At 55.6% G+C, this 24,124-nt stretch overlaps 1 protein-coding gene across 3 annotated transcripts; it reads right to left on the bottom strand.

The window, feature by feature from the left end:
- Positions 1 to 1,474: 1,474 nt before the first annotated feature.
- TWF2 (twinfilin actin binding protein 2) lies at positions 1,475 to 24,107 on the bottom strand. Of its 3 annotated transcripts, none has more exons than XM_072934921.1 (10): positions 23,969 to 24,107; positions 14,394 to 14,471; positions 11,554 to 11,727; positions 10,203 to 10,298; positions 9,387 to 9,491; positions 5,103 to 5,135; positions 3,766 to 3,891; positions 3,532 to 3,682; positions 3,000 to 3,121; positions 1,475 to 2,832 (listed from the first exon to the last, which is right to left on the bottom strand). In XM_072934921.1, the coding sequence occupies exons 2-10, from the start codon at positions 14,430 to 14,432 to the stop codon at positions 2,665 to 2,667; spliced, it is 1,014 nt and encodes a 337-aa protein (XP_072791022.1). In that variant the 5' UTR covers positions 14,433 to 14,471; positions 23,969 to 24,107; the 3' UTR covers positions 1,475 to 2,664. The 3 variants fall into 3 exon arrangements, with proteins under 3 accessions (XP_072791022.1, XP_030138916.1, XP_002195082.1); XM_030283056.4 differs by having other exon boundaries at positions 11,554 to 11,732; positions 23,969 to 24,101; XM_002195046.7 differs by lacking the exon at positions 5,103 to 5,135 and having other exon boundaries at positions 11,554 to 11,732; positions 23,969 to 24,101.
- Positions 24,108 to 24,124: the final 17 nt, after the last annotated feature.

The raw sequence follows: 24,124 nt of genomic DNA, 5'->3' as shown, positions 1-24,124 counted from the left end.
CAGGTGTAACTCTTTTGTAGCCCCTCTGCTTCAGATCTCAGGGAGCGAAAGCCAAAGGAGTTAGCTCCTTTGAGATTTTGACCTTTCCCATGTGGGAATCCCACAAAGAAAAGCATCCCAGTGCTATCATTTACTCTGCAGCTCGTTTGCTGCGGAGTCCATGAACCTTTGGCTGTGAGTCTTAAAAGCCCTGAGCACTCGGGCTGGGTGTGGGTGTTCAGCCACAGCCCGCTGCAGCTGCCCCTTCGATCTGAAACAGGCTGTGCCCTGCTGTCCCCTGCCCAGCCAGGCAAATGCCACGTGCCCTGAGGTGGCACAAGTCACTGCTGACCAAATGAGGGTTTCCCAAGCATTGCCTCAAACCCCAGGTCTTTTGCAAGGCAGCAGCAGAGAGTTTTAGCTCAAACCTTAAAGAGAAGCTGGGACAGAAGGCATGAGATGGAAAGAGATGGGGGACATGAAATAGGATGTGAGGGGACAGGGGATATCAGAATAGGAAGGAAGAGGAGAATGGGCTGGAGGATAGGATAGGAAAGAGAATGGGATGGGACAGGAGACAGGATGAGATAGGATGGGAAGGGTGCCCAGCCTTTGGCTGCTCCTGGCCATCTCTCCCATGACCATGGGCCTTTGGCACAGGGGGGCTGTCACCTGGAATGGCTGCACTGGCAGGGGCTGGGGGTAGTGAATGGGACATGCGGGAAAAGGGGCACAGTCCTCACTCCCCCTCAATATTTGGGCAAGTTAAAAATTACTGAGCACAGAAGGAGAGTAAGATCTGAAGGAGAAGGGTGACTCAGCTTGTCAAATGACTCAGGTGGCATCAGCCAGGCTTATTAGCATTTATATACAGAGGGAGCTTTCCTGCAATGAGGCTGCTTCCTGCATAGCAGCATCTTCCCTCCTTCTCCTCCATGTCAAAAAGAAACTGATTCAGGGTTGGATTTTTTTTTTTTTGCATTAAACATTTTGTAAAAAACATTTTACAGCTGGCTTTGCAAATCTTCCATCTCATCCTGGGCATGGAGGGTGAAGCCAAGACGCGGCAATGGGTGAGCAGCAGGAGGACTTGGAGCCTGGGATGCAGGCAGACCCCACTGCATTCCCAATTCTTCTCTTGGCTCTGCATCCTCCTGCTTTCCCTCCCCACTGCCAGGCAGGAATTCACTCCACGCAAGAGAACAGCCCCTGGAGCATCTTCACAACCTTGCAAAATCACCAGCCATTAAAATAAGGAAAGCTGGGCTGAGCAGGAATGCTGTCTCCTGTAGCCAGCTCGAGCTCTGGGCATTGCTGGAGTGGCTCAGTGTAAACATCTCTGCCAGGCAGTGTGGCTGTGCCAGACCCCTGGACTGAAGTGTGGATGTCCTTCAAAGTGGTGAGGGCTGCACTCAGCCAGGGCAGGCGGGTTGTGAGAGTTGCTGCTAAATGCCTAAACGTGGGGAACCCAGGCAAACTCCAAAGAGCATCAGACTGTTTTAAAAATACTTTATTCTTTAGAAAATACAGCGTTCAGTACAGTGTGCTCTGCTCCTCCCAGCTTCAACCCCCTGACTCCGCCGAGGCAACATCTGGACGTTCACCGTCACAGCTGGAAAGCAGAGGGCAGGTTTCACTGCCCCCTCTTCCATCCTCTCAGGGAGGCAGGTGGCTCTCAAGCCCTCGCTGGTACCCAGCAGCAAGGTGCTCTCCCCCCAGGTCCCAGTGCAGCCCAAATCACAGTGCCAAGCTCAGACCGTGGAGCCGATGATGGCCCTTGGTGGCTGGGGATGTCCCCAGGGGAACACAGGGCTGTCATGCTCCCCCACACAAGGATTTGGAGTAGCCCATGTGATTACTGAGACACGGGACTGCCCCAGCCCAGAGACCCAGCTGAGAACCTGGGGGTAAGGTAATGGTGGGGGCTGGGGAATGGAGATGGGGGACCAGGGCTCAGGAACCCCTCAGCTCCCTTCCCAAACAGGGATAGGGCTGAGTCAGGGCTGTAGCAGCTCCTTCTGAGGAGGAAAACCTTACTGGGGCGGTTCAAAAAGGGGAAGCAAACATCACCCAAAGGCAGAGTCACCTTTCTCCAGGTCCAGGCTGAGCTCAGGACTCGGTGGGGAAGTTCCACCTCCTGCTACCTGGCTCTCTGCAGGGAAAAATTCCCATCCCACAGGAAGCAAAGCCCACCCCACAGGGGGTCCTGCCCGCACCCTGATGGGGTGCGGGATCGCTCCAGCCTGGGGCAGAGGGGCCGTGCACACCAAGAGTGGGACAGGGGAACAAAGTCTGGAGGCTGGGGGGGCAGGAAAGAAGCATTTTCTCTTTTCAAACAGGAATCCCCAACCCCCTTCCCTTTGCATAGAGCAGCTTTCAGGTGAGTGTGTCCTTCAGTCACCCAGGGGACACCGAAAGCAGTGGCCGTGACCCTGAGGGGGACAGGAGCAAGGCTGGGGACGTGGCTCTGCTGCTCCCGTCCTCCAACCCTGAACCCTCCCCACCGCTCTGCCCCCAGGTGCAACAAGCCATCCAGATGTTTTAAAAAAGGAATGAAACAGGAAAAAAAAAGGTAAAAAAAAAAAACCAAAAAAAGGCTGAGATGGAGGGAAAGATCCCCAGGTCAGCGGAGAGGAAGGCGGGAAGCGCCGCAGGATGGTGTCCGTTCACCGCTGGCCGTGGGATCTAACTGTCCTCGCCGTTCTCGCCCGGCCCCTTGATCAGCCGCTTCTGTCCCCGCTTGCCCACGGGGCCCTTGGGCTTGGCGAAGGCCTGCTTGAAGGCGTGCTGCTTGGGGTGCACCTCCTCGTACAGGAACTCCGCCGTCAGCTCCGCCCCGTCGTCGATCTCGATCTGCGCCCACCAAGGGGAAACGGGGCTGAGCAGCTCCCTTGGGATCTGACAGCCACCTTTGGGGCACCCAACTGCCCCCCAAGCCCGTCACAGGGGCTGGACCAAGGCTGCAGCACAGCCCCCTGGCAGTGTCCAGCTCCATCACCTCTGAGGGGGCTCACTCTCACCTTCTTGGCTATCTCCAAGCAAAACTCCTGCTCCACAGTGTCCAGCAACCGGCTCTTGCAGCTGGAGTAGAGCATGCGCTCCTTGATGCTGCACTTGTACCCGGGCATGGAGTAGATAAAGACTGCAAAAACAGAGCAGGGCTTGTGGCACTGCCCAGGCCCATGGCCAGGGAGCACCAGCTGCATCCCACCCTGCTCGTGGCCTTTCCAGCCCAGAGTCCCAGGTAACATCCAGCAAGAGAGGGTGAGCCATGCCACCCATCACCCCTCCCAGACCTGCCCTGGCACTCCTGCAACACCGGAGGGAACCAAACCACCCACCACCAAGAGCTCTGGGGCAGCACCCAGAGACCTGCCCTGCACATGGCACCAGAGCCTCCGCCAGCACCCACCAAGAAGGGAACTGACTCAAGGCTCCCTGATGCACCTTCCCTGTCCCCATCCCTGCTTGCTCCCCATGCAACCAATGGTCCAGGGAAAACAGGGATTGGCACAGGCTCAAACTGGCTTTTCCCAGTGCTAAGACTCTCACCAACAGACTCCAGGTAGTCCCCCTCGTGTGAGTGCTTGTACAGGAAGAAATGGTAGCGGGCAGAGTCCTGGGGGATCCTCTTGGGCAGGTCAGTGATCTCTGTGGGGCTCGTGTGCACCAGGTCGATGGTCTCCCGCTCCAGATCCAGCTTCTGATGGACAGAGGGGACAGGGAGTGAGAGACAGCAGCAGGATGTGGGGAGTGGGGCACAGAGAAGCCATGTGAGGGACCTACCAGCTGGATGTAGTTGATTTTCTTCTGCTTGAGAGCCTGGATGGCTTGCTGGGCATCCGGCTGCAGGGGGAAGGCCAGGCCCTGCAGCGTCTGGTGCTTGCTCTCCACGCTGATCTCCGTCTTCACCTGGGGATGGAGACCACCTCGAGCGTCAGGGCACAGTGGCAAAGGGTGGGGAAGGGGGGAACAGGAAAACCAGCTGGCTCTGCAGCTAAAGGCTTCTCATCCAAGGAGGTGTCTGACACCTGTCCCACAGGGATCACAGCATTAAACCACTGAGTCAGCCAGGCTCAGGACGGTGGTGCTTGTCACCATCCCACCTCTCCAGGACGTCACCCAGGCCCAGCCATGCACCCCCACACCTCCTGCTTCACTCTCAGCAAAGACCAGCTCAAAACCAGCATTTCCCAGTGAATCCCTGGCAGGGATGCTGTGACCAGCACTGGCACATGATGATGCTCTCCGATCATCTCCACAGACTGCAACCTGTGGTGACAGGGGAAGGCCAGAAATCACAGCACTCAGCTGGGCACCCCCTCCTCAGTGGGTTTAACTGCAGCAGACAGACATTCCCTCCAGCGCCGGAGCTGGGGATTGGAGATCACAGCTCAGAAAGATCCCAGCTGCTGTTTTCCCCACAGCCCCTACAAGGCAGAGGCTGCCAGCCATATCCCAAACAAACCCCCCCGTCCAGGAGAACGAGCCCCACTTCAAAGAGGGGAGAGAAAGGGATTGCAGAGACATCAAATCGCTCCAGGTGCCTCCATCCAGCCACAGCAGGGTCCCTGAGGGGGCTGGGGGAACAGGGCACACGCAGCAGGCACACCATACCTCCTCGGGGTCGGGGTACTCTACCAGCGATGGGCAGCAGCAACAGCCCCCCACCATCTGCCACAGAATACAGGGAGGCGGTGTCACCCCGGTGGCAGAGGAGCCCCTCCCACCTCAAGACCCCCTCCCAAGGAAACACTCCAGCAACACTATCCCAGGTACTCTGCAGTGAGCGTGGGTCCCTTTCCTTTAGGATCAGTTTTGGGAATTTTGGATAGAGTCCAACCTTTATGTTTTTTTTTTTCTTTCTTCATTTCCCTCCCCCTGATAGAGAAAAGGAAGAGAAGTCAAGGCATGCCAAGAGAAACACAAGAGCTTGAGCTGACATCTCAAAACCACTCAGCAGCACCAAAGTGGGTCTCCTTAAGGCTGCCCTTTGTTACAGCAGCCCCACGCAGCACCCACACCCTGGGGAGATGATGGAGCCAGATGCCCGGAGCAGAGCATGCAGGAAAACACTGCCAGGAGAAGGAAAAACCGGGCATCAAGCGGGCAGAGCAGCCTACCATCTCAGTGCTCGAGTCCTGGGAGCAGGAATCCTGCGGGCGTGGGGAGAGGAGACACACTGTCAATGGCACAGGGAGGGCTCGGGGGGAGCAGGAGGGAGGGGGACACACGGATGTGCCAGCAGGAGGGAGCTGCACCGCCTCTGCTGGAGCTGATCCAGCAATGTGGGCAGGGAGAGCAGCAAAAAACGACACAGGAGATGCCAGAGCTGGGGAGGAGCAGGAGGGAGAGCCTGGGCACCTCCGAGCCTGGGCATGCAGGGTCTCCACCAACATCCCTGTGCAGAGCCCATCCCTGCCCCATCTCCTCCTGGCTCCCCAGTCAGGATGGCCCCAGTGCAGGGTCTGGAGGAGTTCCAGCACTTGCAGCAATAGCTTTTGGGCTATCCTTCACTAAAGAGCATAGATGGAAGGTTTGTGAGGGAAAAAATACCCAGGCCTCTATCCATGCCAAGCATCCTGGAGGATGAGCAGGGTGTTGGTGTGCAGCTCTCAGGAAAGGGAAATAATTGCTCGGGTGGGCACCAAGTCCAGCTGACCTCGAGCTCTGCTGTCCTGCCATCCCCCAGGGTGCCATCACACCAGCAAGGGCCTGAGGGCGAGCACCAGGGCTTCAGGACACACACAAGTTCAGCTGGTCCCACCCTGTGGAGAGGTGCAGCACAAGGACATCACCACTGCCAGCACCTCCAGCATCCCAGCTTTCTGTCCCATAAATGCAAGACCAGGAGAGTTACAGTGGCACTGTAGAGACCTTAGCACTGACACAAAGCCCACTGAAGTCCAAAAACACCAGGAGATGGAAATTTGTCCCAGCAACATCAACTCCCCCTTATACCTCTGCATTTTCTACTCCTTCCCTTTTCAGCAACATTAAAAATTGGCTGCCTGAGCACTCCCCAGAGCACAGCCTGGGAGCAGTGCATGGGACAGCTGAGCATGTGCTCAGATTCCCAACGTTGCCAGCAGCAGGCTTGCCTAGGAGGTTACTTTATCTCCTTTTCTTTAGGTTAGATTTTGTCCTCTTTCCTCCCTCCTGGCATGATGCTGACCCTGCCTGAGGAGCATTTCTCTGTCTTATGGCAAATTCCTCATGGGAGGGTTCTGGTGAAGAACCACCAACACTGCAGGGCAGCTGTGAAGGACACCCCCTTACCCACTGCAATGGCATCCCCACCTTTGTTTCTTCTCAATTCTCCTGCCTCCTCCCCCAGCTCCAAGGCTGCCTTCCTCTGCCCCACAGGCCTGCCAGTGGGATATGCCCAGCTCCCCCTCCACCCTTATTTCTGAACCTGCAACACTTCTACAAAGACTCCCCAGGCGTGGGTGTTGAGCTCAATGCCAAATTCAAAGCTGTTTCTTAGCCCACGGTCTGCTGACAACTATCAGCTCAGCAAAGCTGGCATTTTCCAGCTATTAAAAACATATATATATATAAATATATATATATATATATATAGCAGGTGGCAAATTTCCATGAGCTCCCACCCAGCTACCAAAAAGGGGGTTAACTCACGACATCACCTCTGCCCATCCAATCCTCAAACCCCAGCCTAAAAAGCTGCTTTGCCAAAGGCTGGGCAGCTCCCTGGGGGATGTGCAAACCTGAGTCCTTCCTTGCTCAGTGTCAAAGGCCACTCTGCTGGCCCTGAAGCTGCTGCCCTGCAGCCCTCACCTGCCCCTTTGGGCTGTCCTGCCCTTCCCATCCCCTCTCCACACTCTTCTGGTGGCTGGGGAGGACCCCAGGCAGCGCTGCCTGCCCACAAACAGCTATGTGTGGGGTGAAGGCTGCAAGCCTGGCCAGTGCCTTGGAAGGCTGTGAGTCAACAGAGAGGGGAGGGAGTGGGGCCCAGAGCAGCTCCAGGCGAGGGGCACAACAAAGCACTTGTGGGCTGGTGGCTTTTAAATAAACCATGTCCCTTGTGCCTCTTCTGGAACCCCAATGGGTTGGCTGAACACAAGGGGAGCACAGGGTCCTGGACCCTGCAGGGGGCTGGCAGACACACAGAAGTGCTGAGGTCAGGGCTTGCCCCAGGGCCAATTCCCAGGCCAGTGCTGGCCCCCACCACTCGTTCCCACGCACTGGATCTACTCCTCCAAACTCAACAGCCACGTGCAAGCACACTCCAGGCCCCAGAGCTGTGCACAAGGGACCCTGCAAGCTGCAGGCAATGAACAAAGCTGGAAGCATCACTGTACCAAGTTGTAACAACAACACAGAGACCCCTTGGCACACCCAGCACTTGGCTGCTTCCCACCTTTAAATCCACAGGCAAAAATATATTCATCTTCATCTCTTTCTTAATGTCAGTGACTCCTCCCTGTGGCCCAGGCTGACACAGGGGACCATGTACCCTTAGAATAACCCCCACCAAACCAGACAGCAGCAGCACCTCTATCCAGGAGCTGCATCTCAAAAAGGCAAGCTGGGAGGGAAGGAGAATGAGGCAGATCAACCAGCATCACAAGCACCACTTACCTGGGCCATACAGCCCTGTAAGACACTGCCCAGCAGTCCCCCCAAAACTACTTAATCCTGCAGCACAGGCCAGACAAGGTGATGGCAGATCACAGAAGCAGCTGAGTCAAAAGGGACCCTCAATCAAGAATCATCAAGTCCAGGTGTCCCAAGGTGCCAAAGAAACCACACAGTCACCATCAGCACCTTCCTCTTCTCTAAAGATGGGCATCTCCTTGCATCCTCCAGAACAAACTCTGCCCAGGCCCTCCAGGCTGGGAGCTGGGATAACTCCCCTAAGACCCACCTGGTGGATTCCACCCCTTAGTGGCATCTCCCAAATGTCCCTCAACTTTGCCACCTGCAGACCTGCTTTGGCAGGTGGAAATCACCCCCAGACCTGCTTGGACAGGTAGGAACTTCCTGCCTTATCTGTGCTATTAATTAATGCCATGAGGCTGATTGGTTTCACATCTCCCACACATCCTGATCCATCCATGAGAGGCACAGCCCCAGCACAGGCAGACGAGAGGGATGCTCCTCTAGAGAGGAAAGCTTTCCATGCATCTAAGAGAAATTCCCCCATCCCAAAACAAAGTACTGCTTCCAAGTGGTCTCCCCACACAGTGAGTACACCCCCTTTCCTGCCTCAGTGTGCCACAGCTGTGAAACCACAGAGGCTGTGAAAGGCCAGCAGGGAACAATGGGCACTCAGCCTTGTGTGCCCCCAGCCCTACCCTGTGCCAATTCCACGTCCTTTCCAGCACATAAGCCCCCAGCCACAGGCTAAGATCTGTATTCCTTGGGACAGCATCCCTCATATTTATAGACATAAAGGAAGTGTATGGGAGAGGAGGCTGCTGCAGCCCAAAGATAAGCCTGAATATCTTCAAACTCAGCTCTGGTTTTCCTCCAATACCCACAGGTTAGAGACCTGCTTTCAGCCCCAAACCATCCTCTGACAGTCAGCAAAATACAGTCCTGAGCTCATGTCCAACCAAGGGGAAAAAAAAGAGTAGTTTAAATTCCTCTTTGTGCTACCAATTTGACTGTGAGGGTGTTCATCCACCTTGAGAAGGACAGAAATGGTTTAAACGGCAGAGAGCGAAGTAAAAATGAGCCATCTCTTTTAGCTGAATGCTCACTCCCTGCATCCTTCATCCCTTTGTGCCCAGAGGGCCTCAGGCTCCTCTCCAGGGCTGTCAGACACACAGCCATGTATACAAGTGATGTATACATGGACAGACAGCCCTGCTGGACACACAGCCCTGCTGGACACACAGCCAGCCCTGCTGGACACACAGCCAGCCCTGCTGGACACACAGCCAGCCCTGCTGGACACACAGCCCTGCTGGACAGACACACAGCCCTGCTGGACACACAGCCCTGCTGGACACACAGCCAGCCCTGCTGGACACACAGCCCTGCTGGACAGACACACAGCCCTGCTGGACACACAGACAGCCCTGCTGGACACACAGACAGCCCTGCTGGACACACAGCCCTGCTGGACAGACACACAGCCCTGCTGGACAGACACACAGCCCTGCTGGACACACACACAGCCCTGCTGGACAGACAGCCCTGCTGGACACACAGCCAGCCCTGCTGGACACACAGCCAGCCCTGCTAGACACACACACAGCCCTGCTGGACACACACACAGCCCTGCTGGACACACAGCCAGCCCTGCTGGACACACAGCCAGCCCTGCTGGACACACAGACAGCCCTGCTGGACACACAGCCAGCCCTGCTGGACACACAGCCAGCCCTGCTGGACACACACACAGCCCTGCTGGACACACAGCCCTGCTGCACACCCACCTCGTTGATGCGGATCTGCTGCAGCTCCTGCTCGGCTGCGGTCAGCGGGGCGGGGGCAGAGCAGGAGGACACGTGCTTCTGGTAACCGCTCAGGGACACGTCCTCCTGCAGACAGAGGCACAGGACAGCTGTCACAGGGGGTCACAGCCGTGCCCCCAGCCTTGAGCTGAGTCTCAGCAACCCACAGAGTGTCAGGCTCCCTCCTGACCAGGAGGACCGACCTGAAGGCTCTCAGATTCCTTCAGCAAATCCCACACTCGATTTGTCTGCTCTGAGCACCCTCCCATCCCCAGTCACCCATGGCTGTGGCATGGGCTGCTCTGCTGTTTCATGAGCATGGAAGTGAGAGGGAAAGGCAGAGCCCATAGCCCAGGAGCAGCAGAGGGACCTTGGAGAAGAGCAGGAATGCTCCCTGGCTTCCACCAGTACCAGAGGCCCCAGAGGACTGATGTTCAGGAGGCCCTGGCTGTGCAGCTCCCTCTGCCCATGGAAGAGGAGGAGAAACCTCCATGCAAGGCAGCGGATAACCCCGGTGTGGAGGCAGCTGTCACTGCTGGAGTGACACTGCCACCACCTGGCACTTCTTCTGCCATTCAGTGTAAAGCTCCACATCTTGCAGCCTCCCTCCCACCTCTTCCACGCTCTCTGTCACAGACCACAGCCATGCAGGCAGGAGAAAGCAGTGTGGAGGACCAACAGCCTGCTGTTCCCTCAGCAAACACCAGCATCCCCCATCCACCACCCACACCCCGAGCTCCAGGCAGGCTCTGAAGCTCAGGGCCAGACCCAAAGGCTGCCCAGGACCCACCACGGTACCTTCACTGTGCCAAACATCTCGTCCTTTATGTGCCCCCCACCAAACTCCTTCTTCACAGTGGCTCTGGTGGCAGCGTACAGCATCTTCAGCCGGACCTGCCAGGACAGGGGGGGCAGTGCTGTCACACAGGGGCACCAGACGTGGCCCAGAGGTCACAACCACCACCCCCCACAGGCTCCACACACCTCAGCCTCTCCTGGGAGCACCCACCGAGTTTCTAGCTCGGTCTGATTTTTAATGGCAGCATCCCTAGGTAGGGATCAGCTGGGAAAACCTACCAGCACTATTTCTGGGGCTGCAGCCTTGCCAAGAGCTGCCCACAAGCCAACAGTTTATTCCATGCTTTGCTTTCCAGTCCCTGAGCTACAGAGCACCATTTCCCACCAGCACTTGAGTTAGAGGAGGCACAAATACCACAGACCCACTTAAAAGTGACTTTTGCCTTTGGCACTTCTATTGCATCATTCTGCAAAATGCAGGGAAGAGCTTTGGCAAGCGCTCCTGGGCACACTGTGCTTCTGCAGTAAGAGCCTCTGTGGTTTGTTGAAAGATATACATATTTAAAACATATGTGATTATATATACACGTGTACATGCACAAATATGCACATGCATATAAAATTAGATATATACCACTTGTATACATATTTTTATATATGTGACCAGTGAATGTATTAATGTGGCAGTAAATCTATCTAGCTTATAGATTACAATAAATATATAACAAATAAATACATAGGAATATATAAACACACATATACAGACAAATATGTATATAGAAGACAAGCACATGTGTTAACACATCAGCAAACTTCAGCTGATGTGCTCAACAGGATGGCATTTTCCAAGCTGTACCACTGATATCTTCTAAACCTGCTTCCCATCCAACCAGCCCTTTTGTGTCACTCTCCAGCAGCTGATTTTGGAACAAGGCCTGGAGAGGGGCTGGCAGCCACTCTGCATCAGCCTCAAGCAGAGCAGGGCCAGGCTGGAGGCACATCAGTGTCAGTGCCAGCTCTTCCCAGCAATGGCCAGAGCCATGGTGGGATGTGTCCATCCTGGCTTCATGGTCCACACCACTCCCCCCTCCACATCCCAGCTCCTCCACCTCCTCACCTAGCACTGGAATGGGACAGACACAGTCTCAATGGATCACTTTGTGTCTTAAAAAATTCCCCATCCCCACAGCAGTCTCCATTTCTCACCCAGGCACCAGAGCAGGGTGTGAACAGCAGGGTGTGAACGCTCCCTCTCCGCCCCAGGGCAGAGTCCCCTTGGCCAGCACCTCCTTCCCCCTGCACCCCCCGGCACATCCCTGTCCCCAGGTGGGTGCCAGGGCCCGGAGCTCACCGGGGAGCTGTCTGGGGACCAGGAGATGAAGAGCCACTCGAAGCCCTGGGCGTTCTGGCTGTCCAGGCGGTACAGGAGGTAGCAGGGCTGCTGCTCGTCCAGCAAGGGCAGCACCAAGGTGTCATAGTCGGCATCCCAGCGCCGGGACAGCTCTTTGTGGGCTCCCAGCACGAGCTGCTCTGCAAGGAGAAGTCAGGAAAGGTGGTGCTTAGACCAAAGCAAGCTTCATCTTGCAGGACCAGGTAGGGTGGCAGGTCACTAAGGGTTCACTTCAGCTCCAGCACCAACAATGATGTTGTACTGCAGAAGAACAAATGACGGCCTCGAGTTACGTGCAGGAGTGTACATTCCCACCACTGTGGCTGCTGTGGAGGGCTGGTTTTCTGCCAGCCTCCTGTCAGCCATCTCTTCCTCACCTGTGTTTCCCACCAGCAAAGTCTCCTCTCTGGTGACCACCCATAGTTTCCTTCCATTCTGCTCCCTCCAGCTCTGCAGTGCCCACCCACCCCTCCTCACTCACAGGGGAACACAAGACCTCCCCCACCCCACCTGGACAAGCCCTAGGGTCACTAGAACACCTCACCAGAAACAAAGAGAACCACCAACATTTTGGGTGCTGAGAAAAGTAATGGTCTCAGCAAAATCCAGGATGATGAGCCAAAGCTGCTCCCATTGGATTCCCTGTAACCTCACAGGGGTCAAAATCTACCCAAAGCCCATGTCTGTGGGCAGCAGGGATGTCCCACAGCGCCCAGCCTGGAGGGGGACCATGCTGCCAGGAGAGGCTTAGCCTCTGGAAGCAACACACCTCAAGGTATTATTTTCAGCTGCTGCACAAGTGGCAGTGGGACTGGGATCCCTGTGAGTTGGGATCCCTGTGGCCTCTGAGGTGCCCCCAGCTCTCCCTGCCTTGCTCTGAAATGCCTCTACAAGGCAGCCCTGCCTGCAGCTCTGGTGGGTGCCAACCTGCAAAACTCAGTGCACACCATCACTGTGAGTAAAGAAATGCATCCAACAGGGAAGTCCAGAAAGCCAATCTTGTCCCAAATCCTGCTGTAAGTGAGGAGCAGAGCATCATCTAAAAACATGCTGGAGCACAAGCTGCTCTCATGCCAGGAAAGTGCTGCTGGGTCATGGTGCACATCCTGCTCCCCTACTCCCTCCTCCATCCAATCTCAGCTCTTCCCAGTAGCTCTCCAAAGGCAAAATGACCTCTCAAATTGCTCCCAAAGGGTCACTCAGCCACAATGGTGGTCTTGGAGATGCTCAGACACAGAGCTTCTGACATAAGGCTCCTTGCACCATCTTCCTCTCCTTCTGCTCACTGCTGCCTGCTCCAAAATGCCCCAAGGCAAATTCTCACAGGGCAAAAGGTGCTGCAAGCCATCCAGCAGAGAGGGAGGCTCCTTTCCCAATCCTCTGCCAGGCAGGGCAGCTGGCATGTCCTCCCCAGGCAGTTCTGGACGCCTCCCTTCCAGGGTGAGCATCTGTCTGTCTGGCTGTGACATCTGCCTGGCCACTCTTAGTGCCCAAGGGTCCTTCTCTGCTGAGTACCAGCAGGCTGATGTCCCCTGTGTGACAACACACTGGTGGCCCTGCTGCTGACAATGGACAGATAAAAAAATCCCTTTCAGACACAGCAGAGATGGTGGGAAATGTTTTCCATTGGTGATAAAAAGTCTTCCTCGCTGGCATCAGCAGCCACAACCCAAAACCAGTGGCACAAGCTCTAAGCATCCCAAGCCCAGGCTTAGGGACAGGCATGGCTTACCCTAACACAAACCTGATTCCCACTTTTGGAAAGCAAAAGAAGCTGAGAGCGCCAAGTTGTTGTCAAAGATGCTCCAAAGAAACAACGTGGATGTTTCAGCCCCCGACAATGGGGACCCTGCCAAGGGCAAAGCCAACACTGCTGAGCCCTGCTGCAGTCCCACTGATGTGTCCCATGCATTTCCAGTCACGCTGCTCTTCTGAACAGGACGTTGTGGCCTCTCCAAAGGTCAGGTGGGCTCCTTATGACCACAGGCTCCTTACAACCACATCCACCTCGGTGTTTGCACTGGTGGCCCACCCAGGGGAGGTGGTGACAGCAGCTTGGCAGGGCAGTACTGTCCCTGCTGCTGCGTGGGAAACAAGTCATTCATATGCAACTGTATGAGGCTGAGGTGATGGAAAACCTACACCAGGGCAGCTCCCCGCCCGCTGGGACGTGCAATCAGTGCTCAGCTCTGCTCACTTGCTCGACAGATGCAGATGCCACCCAAAGGACCCATTCCATGGGACAAACAGAGGCAAGGCTGGTGCCAGCCTGTATCCTGGGCTAGGGGCAGCCCACGGGATGGGATGGCTCTCAGAGTGTGGCATTCCTCACAGGATGGCACTGCAGCCCTGTGCTGGGCCTGGAGCCACAGAGCACCCCCCTGCCCGGGCATCTCCTGGCCAGCTGTGGGATGACACATCCCAGGGGGAAGATGCCTGTGCATCACCCCCAGCCAAGCTCCAGGGTCCTGCTGCAGCCTGTCACAGAGATCCCATGATAAAATATGACACAGCAGCAGCAAAAGCCCCCACAGAGCACCGATCCCAGGCTGGTATTGCTCTGCTGGCAAAGTCACTGCTCCCCACTGGAGCTGGCCTGGGGCTCCAAGAGCTGCTCACCAGCACACCCAAAGTTTGGGCTTGTATTTCAGGTCTGGGTTGCCACATGCCCAGAAGCCCCAGGAGCATTTTCCTCGAGGTTTACAAAAACACAAGCTGGCACCGCAGTGATGAAGAGAAAAGAGGAGAGGAAATAGAGAACAGGCAGAGTGTAAATCAAAGCAGTCAAAAATGGGACTTACCGTCCTCAATGATGACCTTGATGAGCCGAACTGAACCATTTCGGGCTTTGGCAAAAAAGTCCCTTAATTCTGTGGTGGCTGAAAGAACCAAAAACATCGTGATCAGATTTAGCAATCAAAGCAGGTGCTGGGTCACTCAGTGACTGACTAGAAAGGGGACCAACTTGGCAGGATAGAAATTTAAAACTTAAAAAAAAAATTAATTAAATCTCTGTGGCCAAAAAAAAATATAATAAAAAATAACAATAACACAAAACCCAAAAAGTTGGGAGAGAAGTGCCGTGTCTCCCTGAGGCGTCAGAGTTAAATAGCAGCTGGGAGCACATGTGATCCAGAGAACCTGATACTTGGCCTGGGTGAACATAATCACCCAAATTTAGACGATGGCTTGGCCAATGCAGGCAGGGAGAGCTCAAGTGACAAGTTGATTTGCTTTACAGAGCGGCAGGGCTGGCACAGCCGGGGTGGCTGGAGGATGTCCTGACAGGCTGCCATGTCCTGGGCTTGTGACACATGGCAGGGTGCTGCTCCCGAGCGGTTGGGAACCAGCACAACTCCAGACTGGAGATGCTGGTTTGAAGCTGAGCCCATGGGGAAGGGAAAGGCAACAGCCCCAGGGTTTTGCTCTGAAGCTGGCAGGGCTTGGATTGCAGCAGGCTTTTGGGAAGCGTTTCGGAGCATTCCTCCTTGCCCTGCTCCCTGAGCACCAGGCAACAGCAAACAATCTCAGCATCCTACCAGGAGGCAGCTAGAGGCACTGGATAGAAGCTTCATCTGCCACCCTGGAAGCATCACTGCACAGAGCTCCCCGTGCCACCCAGGACACACTCCATGTGAAGGCAAAGCCCAGGAGATGTGGCTCTGAGGGGCCAACCCCCAAACAAGGATCATCTCCTGGCCTGGCTCCCCCTAAAGCCACCCAAGCCCTTTCCTGGATGCAGCCACACAGCAAAGGGAGCCCTGTGATTTCAAAAGCTGCTGTTCTTGTTAGAAGTACTCAAGAAACTGGTGTTGCAAAGATTAGAGAGCTGGGCAGATGCCCCTTAGCCCACACCAGGACCCGTGCCTGGAATCTCCAGCAGCAGCCCCTCCATTCCCGGTGCTTTGCTGTGCCAGCAGCGGAAGGAGCCTGGAGCCCGAGAGCACCCACAGCTAAGGCACCTGGCAGAGGAAGCCATCCCTTCAAGGGCCATTTGCAGTCCCTGCAGCCCCTCCAGCGCTGGGCACCACCCTTGGCACAGCCCCAGGAGAGCCCCGATGGTGGCCAGCACCGCACACGGGACCCCAGTGACCCCCGACTGTCACTGAGCGGGGCCCTCCATCCCCTGGGCAGACCCTGGGCTGGGGCACTGCCAGAGCTCCCCCTGCCCCAGGGAGGAGGAATCCCTGGGGAGCTCCCAGGACACTCCTGCCTGTCCCCCACAGGTGCCAGCTCTGGATGCAGCTGCTCCACCAGCCCAAAGCTGCCCTGACCAGAGGCTGCCTGGCTTCTCCTCCCACGGAGACAAGAGGCACACACGAGGAAGAGCTCCCAGGCTGGCTCCCTGCAGGCAGCAGCTCCCATACAAGCCCAGAGATGCCATCCTGACAGGACCCTGCAGAAATGGGCACACAGACACCCCAGCAAAGGCTTGTCACTCCTGAATGGCATTTCAGGGGACAAACAGAAGGTTTGCTGTTGTAATCCCACCACGTGCTGCTCCCTCCAACAGCATCAGGGCATGTAGCTCTCCCAGCTCCCAGAGCAGACATTCACCCTCTCCCAGTGCCAGCTGGGAGCTCAGCCCACTCCTGCTGTGCCCAACCAAGGATATTCTGATATTTTTAGCCCCTTTCCCTGTTGAGAGTGGCTGTTTCTTTCTGGCAGCATCTGTGGTTATTGCACACATACAAGGCAGAAGAGGAAGAGAAAAAGACATTTATACACCCAGGAAACCTCATGCAGGAGACTAAACTCTTAATAAGCTTCAGGTTTCACCAATTCCTATTACACTTCAAAACTATGAGAGAATAACATCACTCTTGGACATTTCTGTCTCATCAACTTCAGGGAAGAAATAGGAAAGCCCTGCAGCACTAACCAGCTTGGAAATCCCTCCAGTCTGACCCCATCCTTCCCAGAACCCAAAGGCAGGTGGGGGGGTCTGGAAAATCAGGAGTCTGGACAAATGCAACCCTGTAGCCCTCTTGGAAATGCTGGGAGTGCCCTGAAGATCAACAGCCAGGACGACTGGCAGCTGAGGGGCTGACAAGTGACAGCCAAGCACTGGGGTCTGTGTAGGTACCCAGGGGTTGAACGGGGTGAGGAAAAGCCTGAATGCTGCCAGTGAAGCCAAGTGCACCACAGGGAATGCCTCTTCCAAGGAGGGAAACTATTTCCAGAGGAGATAGCAGCAAAGCTTTCAAAAAAAAATAAAACCTCAGAAGGGGCTTGCAAGATTTAATGCTGCTGAATTTTCTCTTAAAGCAATTTTCATTTACATAAAAAGCAGAGTGTCTCCAACGTTCCCTTCTGCCTCTCACAACGCAGAGCCAAGAGCCAGTGAGGAGGGAGAGGAATAAAGCAAGGAAGGTTTGAGCATGAGCTCAGCACTGCTTCATTACAGCATGATTACAACTTAATTGGCACAGCAGACTTGACGAGATGGCTTGCGTGCCTGAAATATTAATAGAGAAGTCCACAGCCGGCTCTGGGGGAAGAGCTGGAGGACACCTCACCCTGGAGATGGTGCCTCATGGCATCCCCTGCCAGGAAGTCTCCAGGATACATCTCAGAGCTGAAAAACCCATGTGTGAGGAAACCATAAAAACCAAGGGAGAGAGAGGAGCAACAGGGCAGAGGACTGAAAGGGACCCACACATCCAACTCACCCTCTAGACACGGGTTCCTGGAAAATCCTGGAACAAATAATCCAGAAACAAATCCAAGCTGGGATACAGCTCGTGTGGATCTGCTGAGGCCAAGATGCATGAGATCCCTCATGCTTCCTCCAGCAGAGCCAGACACCTGTGGGCATCAGGGTTCTCAGCTCAGCTTCCAAGTGTCTCCAAGAGTCAGATGCTAGCTTGGGAACATGGGGGGTGGTGAACCTCCATGGCATGGACACAAAACCACGCGGGTAACTCACTCAGGGAGGATCAGAGGTGGGATCGAGCAAGGTGTCCTGGGCACCTATGGTGGGTGCAGCTTTATCCACATTTCCATGCACACTTCTGGCAGCTGCAATAGTGCTTCCTGCAGCTGTAAGGTGGGAAGCTAGAGGAGATGCAAGAGTGTACTTGAGAAAAATTCAGCGTTCTCTCAGGAGACGTGAAGAAATGGGCTGGGAAAAAAAGAAATAGGATGAAACTCAAAAGGAAGCAAAGTACCATAACTGGAGAAAGGACCAGACAGGGCAGGGTCCAGCAGCTCCAGAGGAGAAAGGTGGGTCACAAGCCAAGTGCAGGTTAGTCACTTCACACTGCTGCAGGCAAAGTCATTTGTGAAGGCAGGAACAAGAGCGTTGTTGCTGTCGAGGCAGGACGGGAATGAGAAGACTCTGATTTAGAAGGCTGCTGAGAGTGAAACTCTGATTTATTCAAAATACACCACTCTTTTATACAGAGCTTCACAAAGGTTAAATTTATTGATCTTAAAGTGAAAACAATCTACAACATTGTTTCAGAGTGCTTGACACACAGTGAGAGAACTTAACTATAAACAGTGTGAGAACAAGAGAGATAAAGAATTATTTACATTTTTTCTCAGCTCTTTACCAGGCTTTTGCCTGGCTAGAAACTCTTAGTTTCTTTCTTTGACTGAATCTGGACCTACAGAGCCTGACCATGTTATCTGGTGCTGACAAGGCTGCAGGCACAGCATGAACAGCACACCCAGGCTCAGCATCGTGCAAGGAGCAAGGCACAGCACACACAGCACCTGTGCCAGAGGGCACAGCGTGCAGGGGCTGCAGCTGGTCGGCCTAGGGAAGAGAAGAAAAATCACGAACAGCTTGTACTGGTTTTCCAGCCAGGAACATCAAGACCCACCTTGGAGTTTGGGAAATCCTATATTGAGGGTGACCAAACCCTGGGAAGGACACCATGTCTCTGTCCCTGCCCTGGAAAATGGTTGTTGCTGCTCTGAGGCAGCGTGAGCCCAGTGGCACCTGAGGAACCTTCTGGCTTTTCTACAAGGCAGCCCTGCTGCCAACCCTCATGGCAGACCTGGTGAGCACACACACCCCAGCCCAAAATGACCTTCAGCCACCGAGTCCTGCAGCACCTCCCTCTCCCACCTGCTCGTAGGCTGCAGATGAGCTGTCCCCTGTTCACAAGCAGCCTGCATTTAGAGCCTGATAACAGCACGTCCCAGGTCCCGTCGTCCCACATCGCCTCCCAGCCCAGTGTCCCCTGCCACCCATGGGGATGAGGGCTGAGCAGAGCCAGCTGCTGACAGCGGGGCACCCAGGCTGGGCAGCTCACAGTGTGGCAGGGAGGCAATGGGTGGCCAGCAGTGGCCTTCAGGTGGCCCTGACCCCACAGGCAAACTGCCAGAGGAGAACTGGAGCTGGAGGGAGGAGGGCAGGACAGTGCCAGGCAGCCAGACCCTTGCACCTCCTGACAGACACGAATGGCAGCCAGAGGACTGCCCTGTGCTGGGATGTGCCCTGGATCCATCCCCAGGAGAGTTCCGGACCTGAAGCATCCCTCTTGTTTAAGAGAGATGAACTGCTGAACGATGGTGCTTGCGGGTACCACCCTGCCAAACACTCTTCCCAGACTGAGCCTTTTTCTGCTGTTTACAGCCCCAGTGAGCTCCTCTGAGCAGAGCCGGGCTGCAAGGAGCCCGGAGGGGGAGAGAGGCACTGATGGCAGCCGTCGCCACAGCAGCGGCCACCTCCCCCTGGGGATGCCCGGGTGACAGCGGAGCCACCCGGGACGGGGATGGAGGCGACAGCCACAGCGTGTCCCCCGTGTCCCCTCGCCCACTTGTCGGGGCAGCAACACGTTTGTGCTTGCTGGCCCCTGCCCCGTGGCCCCACGCAGCGCCCAGATCAATAATACATAATACATGCTCCCTGAAACAGATGCCTCTCTCAATACATCAAGTCACCTTGCCCTCCCGACGAAACCCGAGCCGCCGGCCATCAATCTTTCATTCCCTGGACATCATCTCCAACTCGATGCGACTGCAAGCGGCTGCTTCCCTTTCACTGTCCGGGGCACAGCGTGCCTGGGATGCAGGGGGGAAACTCAGCCAAAAATCCAGCCACAAACCCAGGCAAAACTTGTCCAAGTTCCAGGGATGCTTGGCCAGACAGAAGTCGAGATGGTGATGAATAAAACATGGTTATTCCTGCATTACCCACACTTTCCCTGCACAGACAGCCCTGCCAGGAAAGGATACAACTGCAACAGGCACAAAATAGCTTTTGCTGCTGCCGAAATTCTTCTTTTCAGTCTATCCCAGTGTAACTCCTTTACACAGTGCCTGCTCAACTCGCTTGCAGCAGAGAGCTTTTCTGCCGATGGACACGGTTGGCCAGTTTCAGCAATAAGAGGATTTTATTTCTCACCATGGAATAAATATATATGTCCTTGCAGGGAATCTTTTCTGAGGAAAAAAGCTACAGATGTCAGAAGAAAATAGAAAGAACGGAGTGGGGCAGGGGGAAAAGGGAGCAAGAGAGGAGACAAGCAAAGCTTTTCTCCCAATTTTCTGTGGGGCTAGACTGTATTCCTGCAGGATTTCACATGGACAGCTCCTGGTCATTAGTGCAAATCCTGCCCAGAGACTTTGAGCCACCTACCCAACACCAGACATTTACTTCTCAACACCTGATTTTCCACCTGTGCCCAGGACCTGTCTTGTCTGCACTCTGCCACCTTGGATTGGAGTTACTTGTCCCTTCCCTTGCTCCAGGGTAGGCAGCACTCACCCTGCAGGCAGCATCAGCTGGATCCTGGGGCAGAGTGGTGGTGCAGCACACATGGTCCTTCCTTGCCTGCAGAAGCTGCTGGCTGCTGTTCCTTTTCCCTGCCCAGTGAAGCCACCAGCAGAGCACTGGTTTGTGCACTGGAGGGGGCAGGCACCCAGGGACAGAGCCTGGCCACAATCTCACTGCATTTAGGCTCTCACTGCATGCTTTCCAAAGGACTTCCTCTGTCTCACCACTGCTTCACTTCAAGGGGTTTGACATCTCATTTATCTGGTCTTCCACCGGTGCTGCTGCTCTGGCCATCCTGACGTGCCCTCCACTTGGATATGGGCAATACCCCCAGGGGGTATCAACCTCCACGGTGGCCCCAGAAAAGAGATTGGGTCTGGCTACTCAAAAACATCCTTGCAGCAGCCCAGTGCCCACGTTCTTTATCCTGTTCCCCATGGATAAAGGGGCCATGAACCAGCCATCCCTTCTCCTTCTCCTTTGCTGATGGCACCTTGTGACATGTCTCTGGCTGGGGGTGCCTCCAGCATTCCAAAGGTGCCCCCCCAAATTTGTGCATCCAGCTGCCTCAGGAGCCAGTGCTGCCTCCCAGCACAGCCAGAGGAGAGGGGTTAATGATGTGCTGGATGGCAGAGAAGGTCCTTCTTCTCACTAGAGGGACAAGAAGCTGCCTGCTTTCCATGAACACTTTTGCAGACCCAGCAGCTCCTGGGTCCCACCTTACTGCTCTTTCTTTTTTTTACCCATCTGACACCATTCCTGCCCTTGTGCACCGTGGTTATACTTCTCCTGAAGCAAACATCCACTCCTACCAGATGCATTCCCAAAGCAAAACCCTGGGGCAAAGTGCAGCTCAGCTGTGGACAGGAGCCAAGGTCTTCCCCTATTCCCAGATCTTACCGCCTCCCCCAGACAGAGCAGGTACCAAACTCTATTTCTGTGTTGAAGAAACGAAACGCATTTGATTTCTCTACTTTCTAGATGAAAAAAATACCCTCTAAGAGACTTTTTCTCTCTACCCAGTGGTTTTGAAAGAGATCCCAGAAGCAACTGAAAGCAGATGACCTCCCACCAGCATCAAAGCCCTGGTTCAGCATCGCCTTCCCAAGGTTCTAATCTCAGGCAGCAAATGCTGTTCCAATCTAATGCCACTCAGAGCAAAACAGGGACAGCAAAAACACTCAATGAACCCTCCCAGCTACAGCTAAAAAGCAGGTTTTCAGCCCCAGGAAGCCCACAGCACCCTTTGAGAGCTTCCAACCTCCTCCCCAGCCTGGCAGTCTCCATGGCAGCCTGGTTTTCTTGCCAGCACCTTCAAGAGAGCTGCCTGACATACCTAAAAAATAATAATTAGCCTCTTGCCCCTGCATGAAAGGCTCAGACCTGATTGCACTCCCTGACCCCCCAGCTCTCACTGTCAGAGCTTCCCCTCCACCTGTGTCTCCCCAAAAGCTGGGATGACGTGGGAGTACCTCCCACAGGGGCTGCTCCAGGGGTTCCCCCCACCACATCACCCTGCCTCACACAGATCTAGCACCAAGTCAAGCAAAATCCCTTGCCAGCTTGTCTGCAACCTCCCCGAGCCAGCTGCGGAATCTGATCATAATTCCCCTGGGAGCAGATGTCTTCCTGAAAATACAGGAGAAATGGGAATGAAGGAACAGAAAATGCTGGGTGCACACAAAGAAAACAAGGCCCCAGAAATCAGGAAGAAGTGAATAATCCCTCCTCCTAGCAAACAAGAGATCTCAGTGCCTCAGCAAAGGGGATGAAAGTAGCAGTGGGATTGCTGTTCCTCATTCTATATGGAATCTGCTCTTTGCTGAGCAAACAGAATAATTCAATCACCGTGACAGGGTGGGGCAGACTGAAATATCCCAAACCCACCTCGGAGGAGGGGGGGGAGAGGGGGGTTCCCTTAAAGCCTGGAGCACCCCAGTTGTGCATCACAGGTGTTGGAGGGGCATATTTGCATTCAGAGAGGAAACAGCAGCTTCCCGGAAGAGAGACGGCGCAAGAGGGCACGGAGAGAGAACCCAGAGATGTCCGAAATGCTGTGACAGCGAGACCACCCAGCACAAGCTATTTTCCATAACCACAGGGAGGATTTTACACCACCCCCAGCCCAGGAATCTGCTGCCAGGACAGTCATCAGGTCCATCCCCACATGCACCACTGCAGCTCCTTAGGGGAAGTCGAGTCCCTTCCCCTTTCCCACTGATGGGCACGTCACATCCTATGGGCAACGGTGCCACACGGTGACTCCCAGCACTGGGCACAGCTTGCCTGGCAGTGGGCAACCAAGGTCAGCGAAGGTCAGCGCTCTCAGAGACAGCCAGGCTGGCACATCTCCCTCCCTGGCAGCTGCAGGGTGCCAGGAAGGACAGCACCAGCAGCACAGGAGCAGCTGGGCATGGCCAGAGAGCAACAGGCAGCAGCCTCTGGGGCACACAGTGCAGCAGGGCCTGCCTGCCCAAACCCCATGGACAGTCCATCCTGCTCACTTTTAACTTTCTAAATTATTGTTATATTTTTACAAAACAAGGAAGATTTAATTAGAGCATATGCTTCAGGATCTAAGAGTAAGCCAGAAGCAATGAACCTGAACCCAAATGCCATCAACAAGCACCAGCTCTCCTGAGCAAAAGCAGGAGAAACATCTAAGCATCATTGCTGGCCACTTATCAGCTACAGCCTCTCCAGAAGCAACTGGAGGAGAAGGATGTTCTCGACCATGCTGAAGGAACAAGGATGCTCTTGCCACGAAGGACCAGCAGACACAAACTCCCAGCCCCGCACAAAGGTGCTGACCAGAGGGAACTGTGAGGCCAATGTCCCAGCTCCCTCCCGGGACACGCTGCGGGCTGCATTCACACCCGACCGCACAGAGCAGGGCTCCGGGGGCAGCTGCTCTCACATCCCTGCTCGCATATTGATTCGGTTACATAAATTATGCAGCACCTCTACTCCTGATTAATATTGCTAATTGAGCTGGCGAGGCGAGGGGCAGGAGGGAAATACCGTGAGGGATCACAGTCAGTCATGCACCAAGCACACTGAGAAATGCAGAAGCCGCCGTGTCGGGGTGCTGGCGGGGTCCTGCGGGGAGCGGGTGGAGAAATCGGGAAGCAGGAATTCACTCGGGCTCTCCGCAGCTCCCCCGGGCTGGGGAGCAGCTGGGGCCGAGCATCCCCGTAGGCAAGGGAGCGGTGGCCGGGGCTGCGGCCAGGCAGACGAGCGTGACACATCTGTCCGAGCACGACACATCTGTCCGAGCACGACACATCTGTCCGAGCACGTCGCGGCGGGTGCTGAGCATCAGCCCAGACAAAGGATGCGGGAGAGCCCCGCACCGGCGGCACCCCGGGGCCGAACCCCCTCCCGCACCTCCCCTCGCCACCCAAACGCCCCGAGCCTCAGCGTCCCCCTCCCCCGCTAATCGCCGGCTTCAGCTTATCGCCCCCATCGCCGCCGCTGTCGCGACACCGCCCGCGGTTCGGCGGGGCCGGGGATGCGCGGGGCGCGGCCCCGGGGTGCGGGTGGCGGGGGGCGCGGCGGGGCAGCCCGGCCCGGGGCGGGGGCCGAGCGGCGGGGCAGCCCCGGGCTGGGGCGGGGGGACACGAGCGCTCGGCGGGCGCCGCTCACCGTGGATGCCGGTCTGGTGAGTCATGGCTCCGCTCGGCTCCGCTCCGCTCCGCCGCGTCCCGGGCAGGAAACGGCTGGGCAGGCAGCACCGCCCGTTCCGGAGCGCGGGGCCGCTCCGCTCCGCACCGCCCCGGGGCGGGACCGCGGCCGGGCCGG

The sequence above is a fragment of the Taeniopygia guttata genome, chromosome 12 (assembly GCF_048771995.1).
Source record: "Taeniopygia guttata chromosome 12, bTaeGut7.mat, whole genome shotgun sequence".
NCBI lineage: Eukaryota > Metazoa > Chordata > Aves > Passeriformes > Estrildidae > Taeniopygia > Taeniopygia guttata.
This window is presented reverse-complemented; position numbering and strand designations above follow the sequence as displayed.

Bases quoted from the DNA above. Each gene is read 5' to 3' on its own strand.
- TWF2 (XM_030283056.4), bottom strand. From the start codon at position 23,993: ATGACTCACCAGACCGGCATCCACG. The intron at 10,299-11,553 runs GTGAGCTCCGGG...CTGTCCTGGCAG, and splicing joins GGTCCCCAGACAGCTCCCCG to GTCCGGCTGAAGATGCTGTA. The intron at 3,892-5,102 runs GTAGGCTGCTCT...CTCCATCCCCAG, and splicing joins AGGACTCGAGCACTGAGATG to GTGAAGACGGAGATCAGCGT.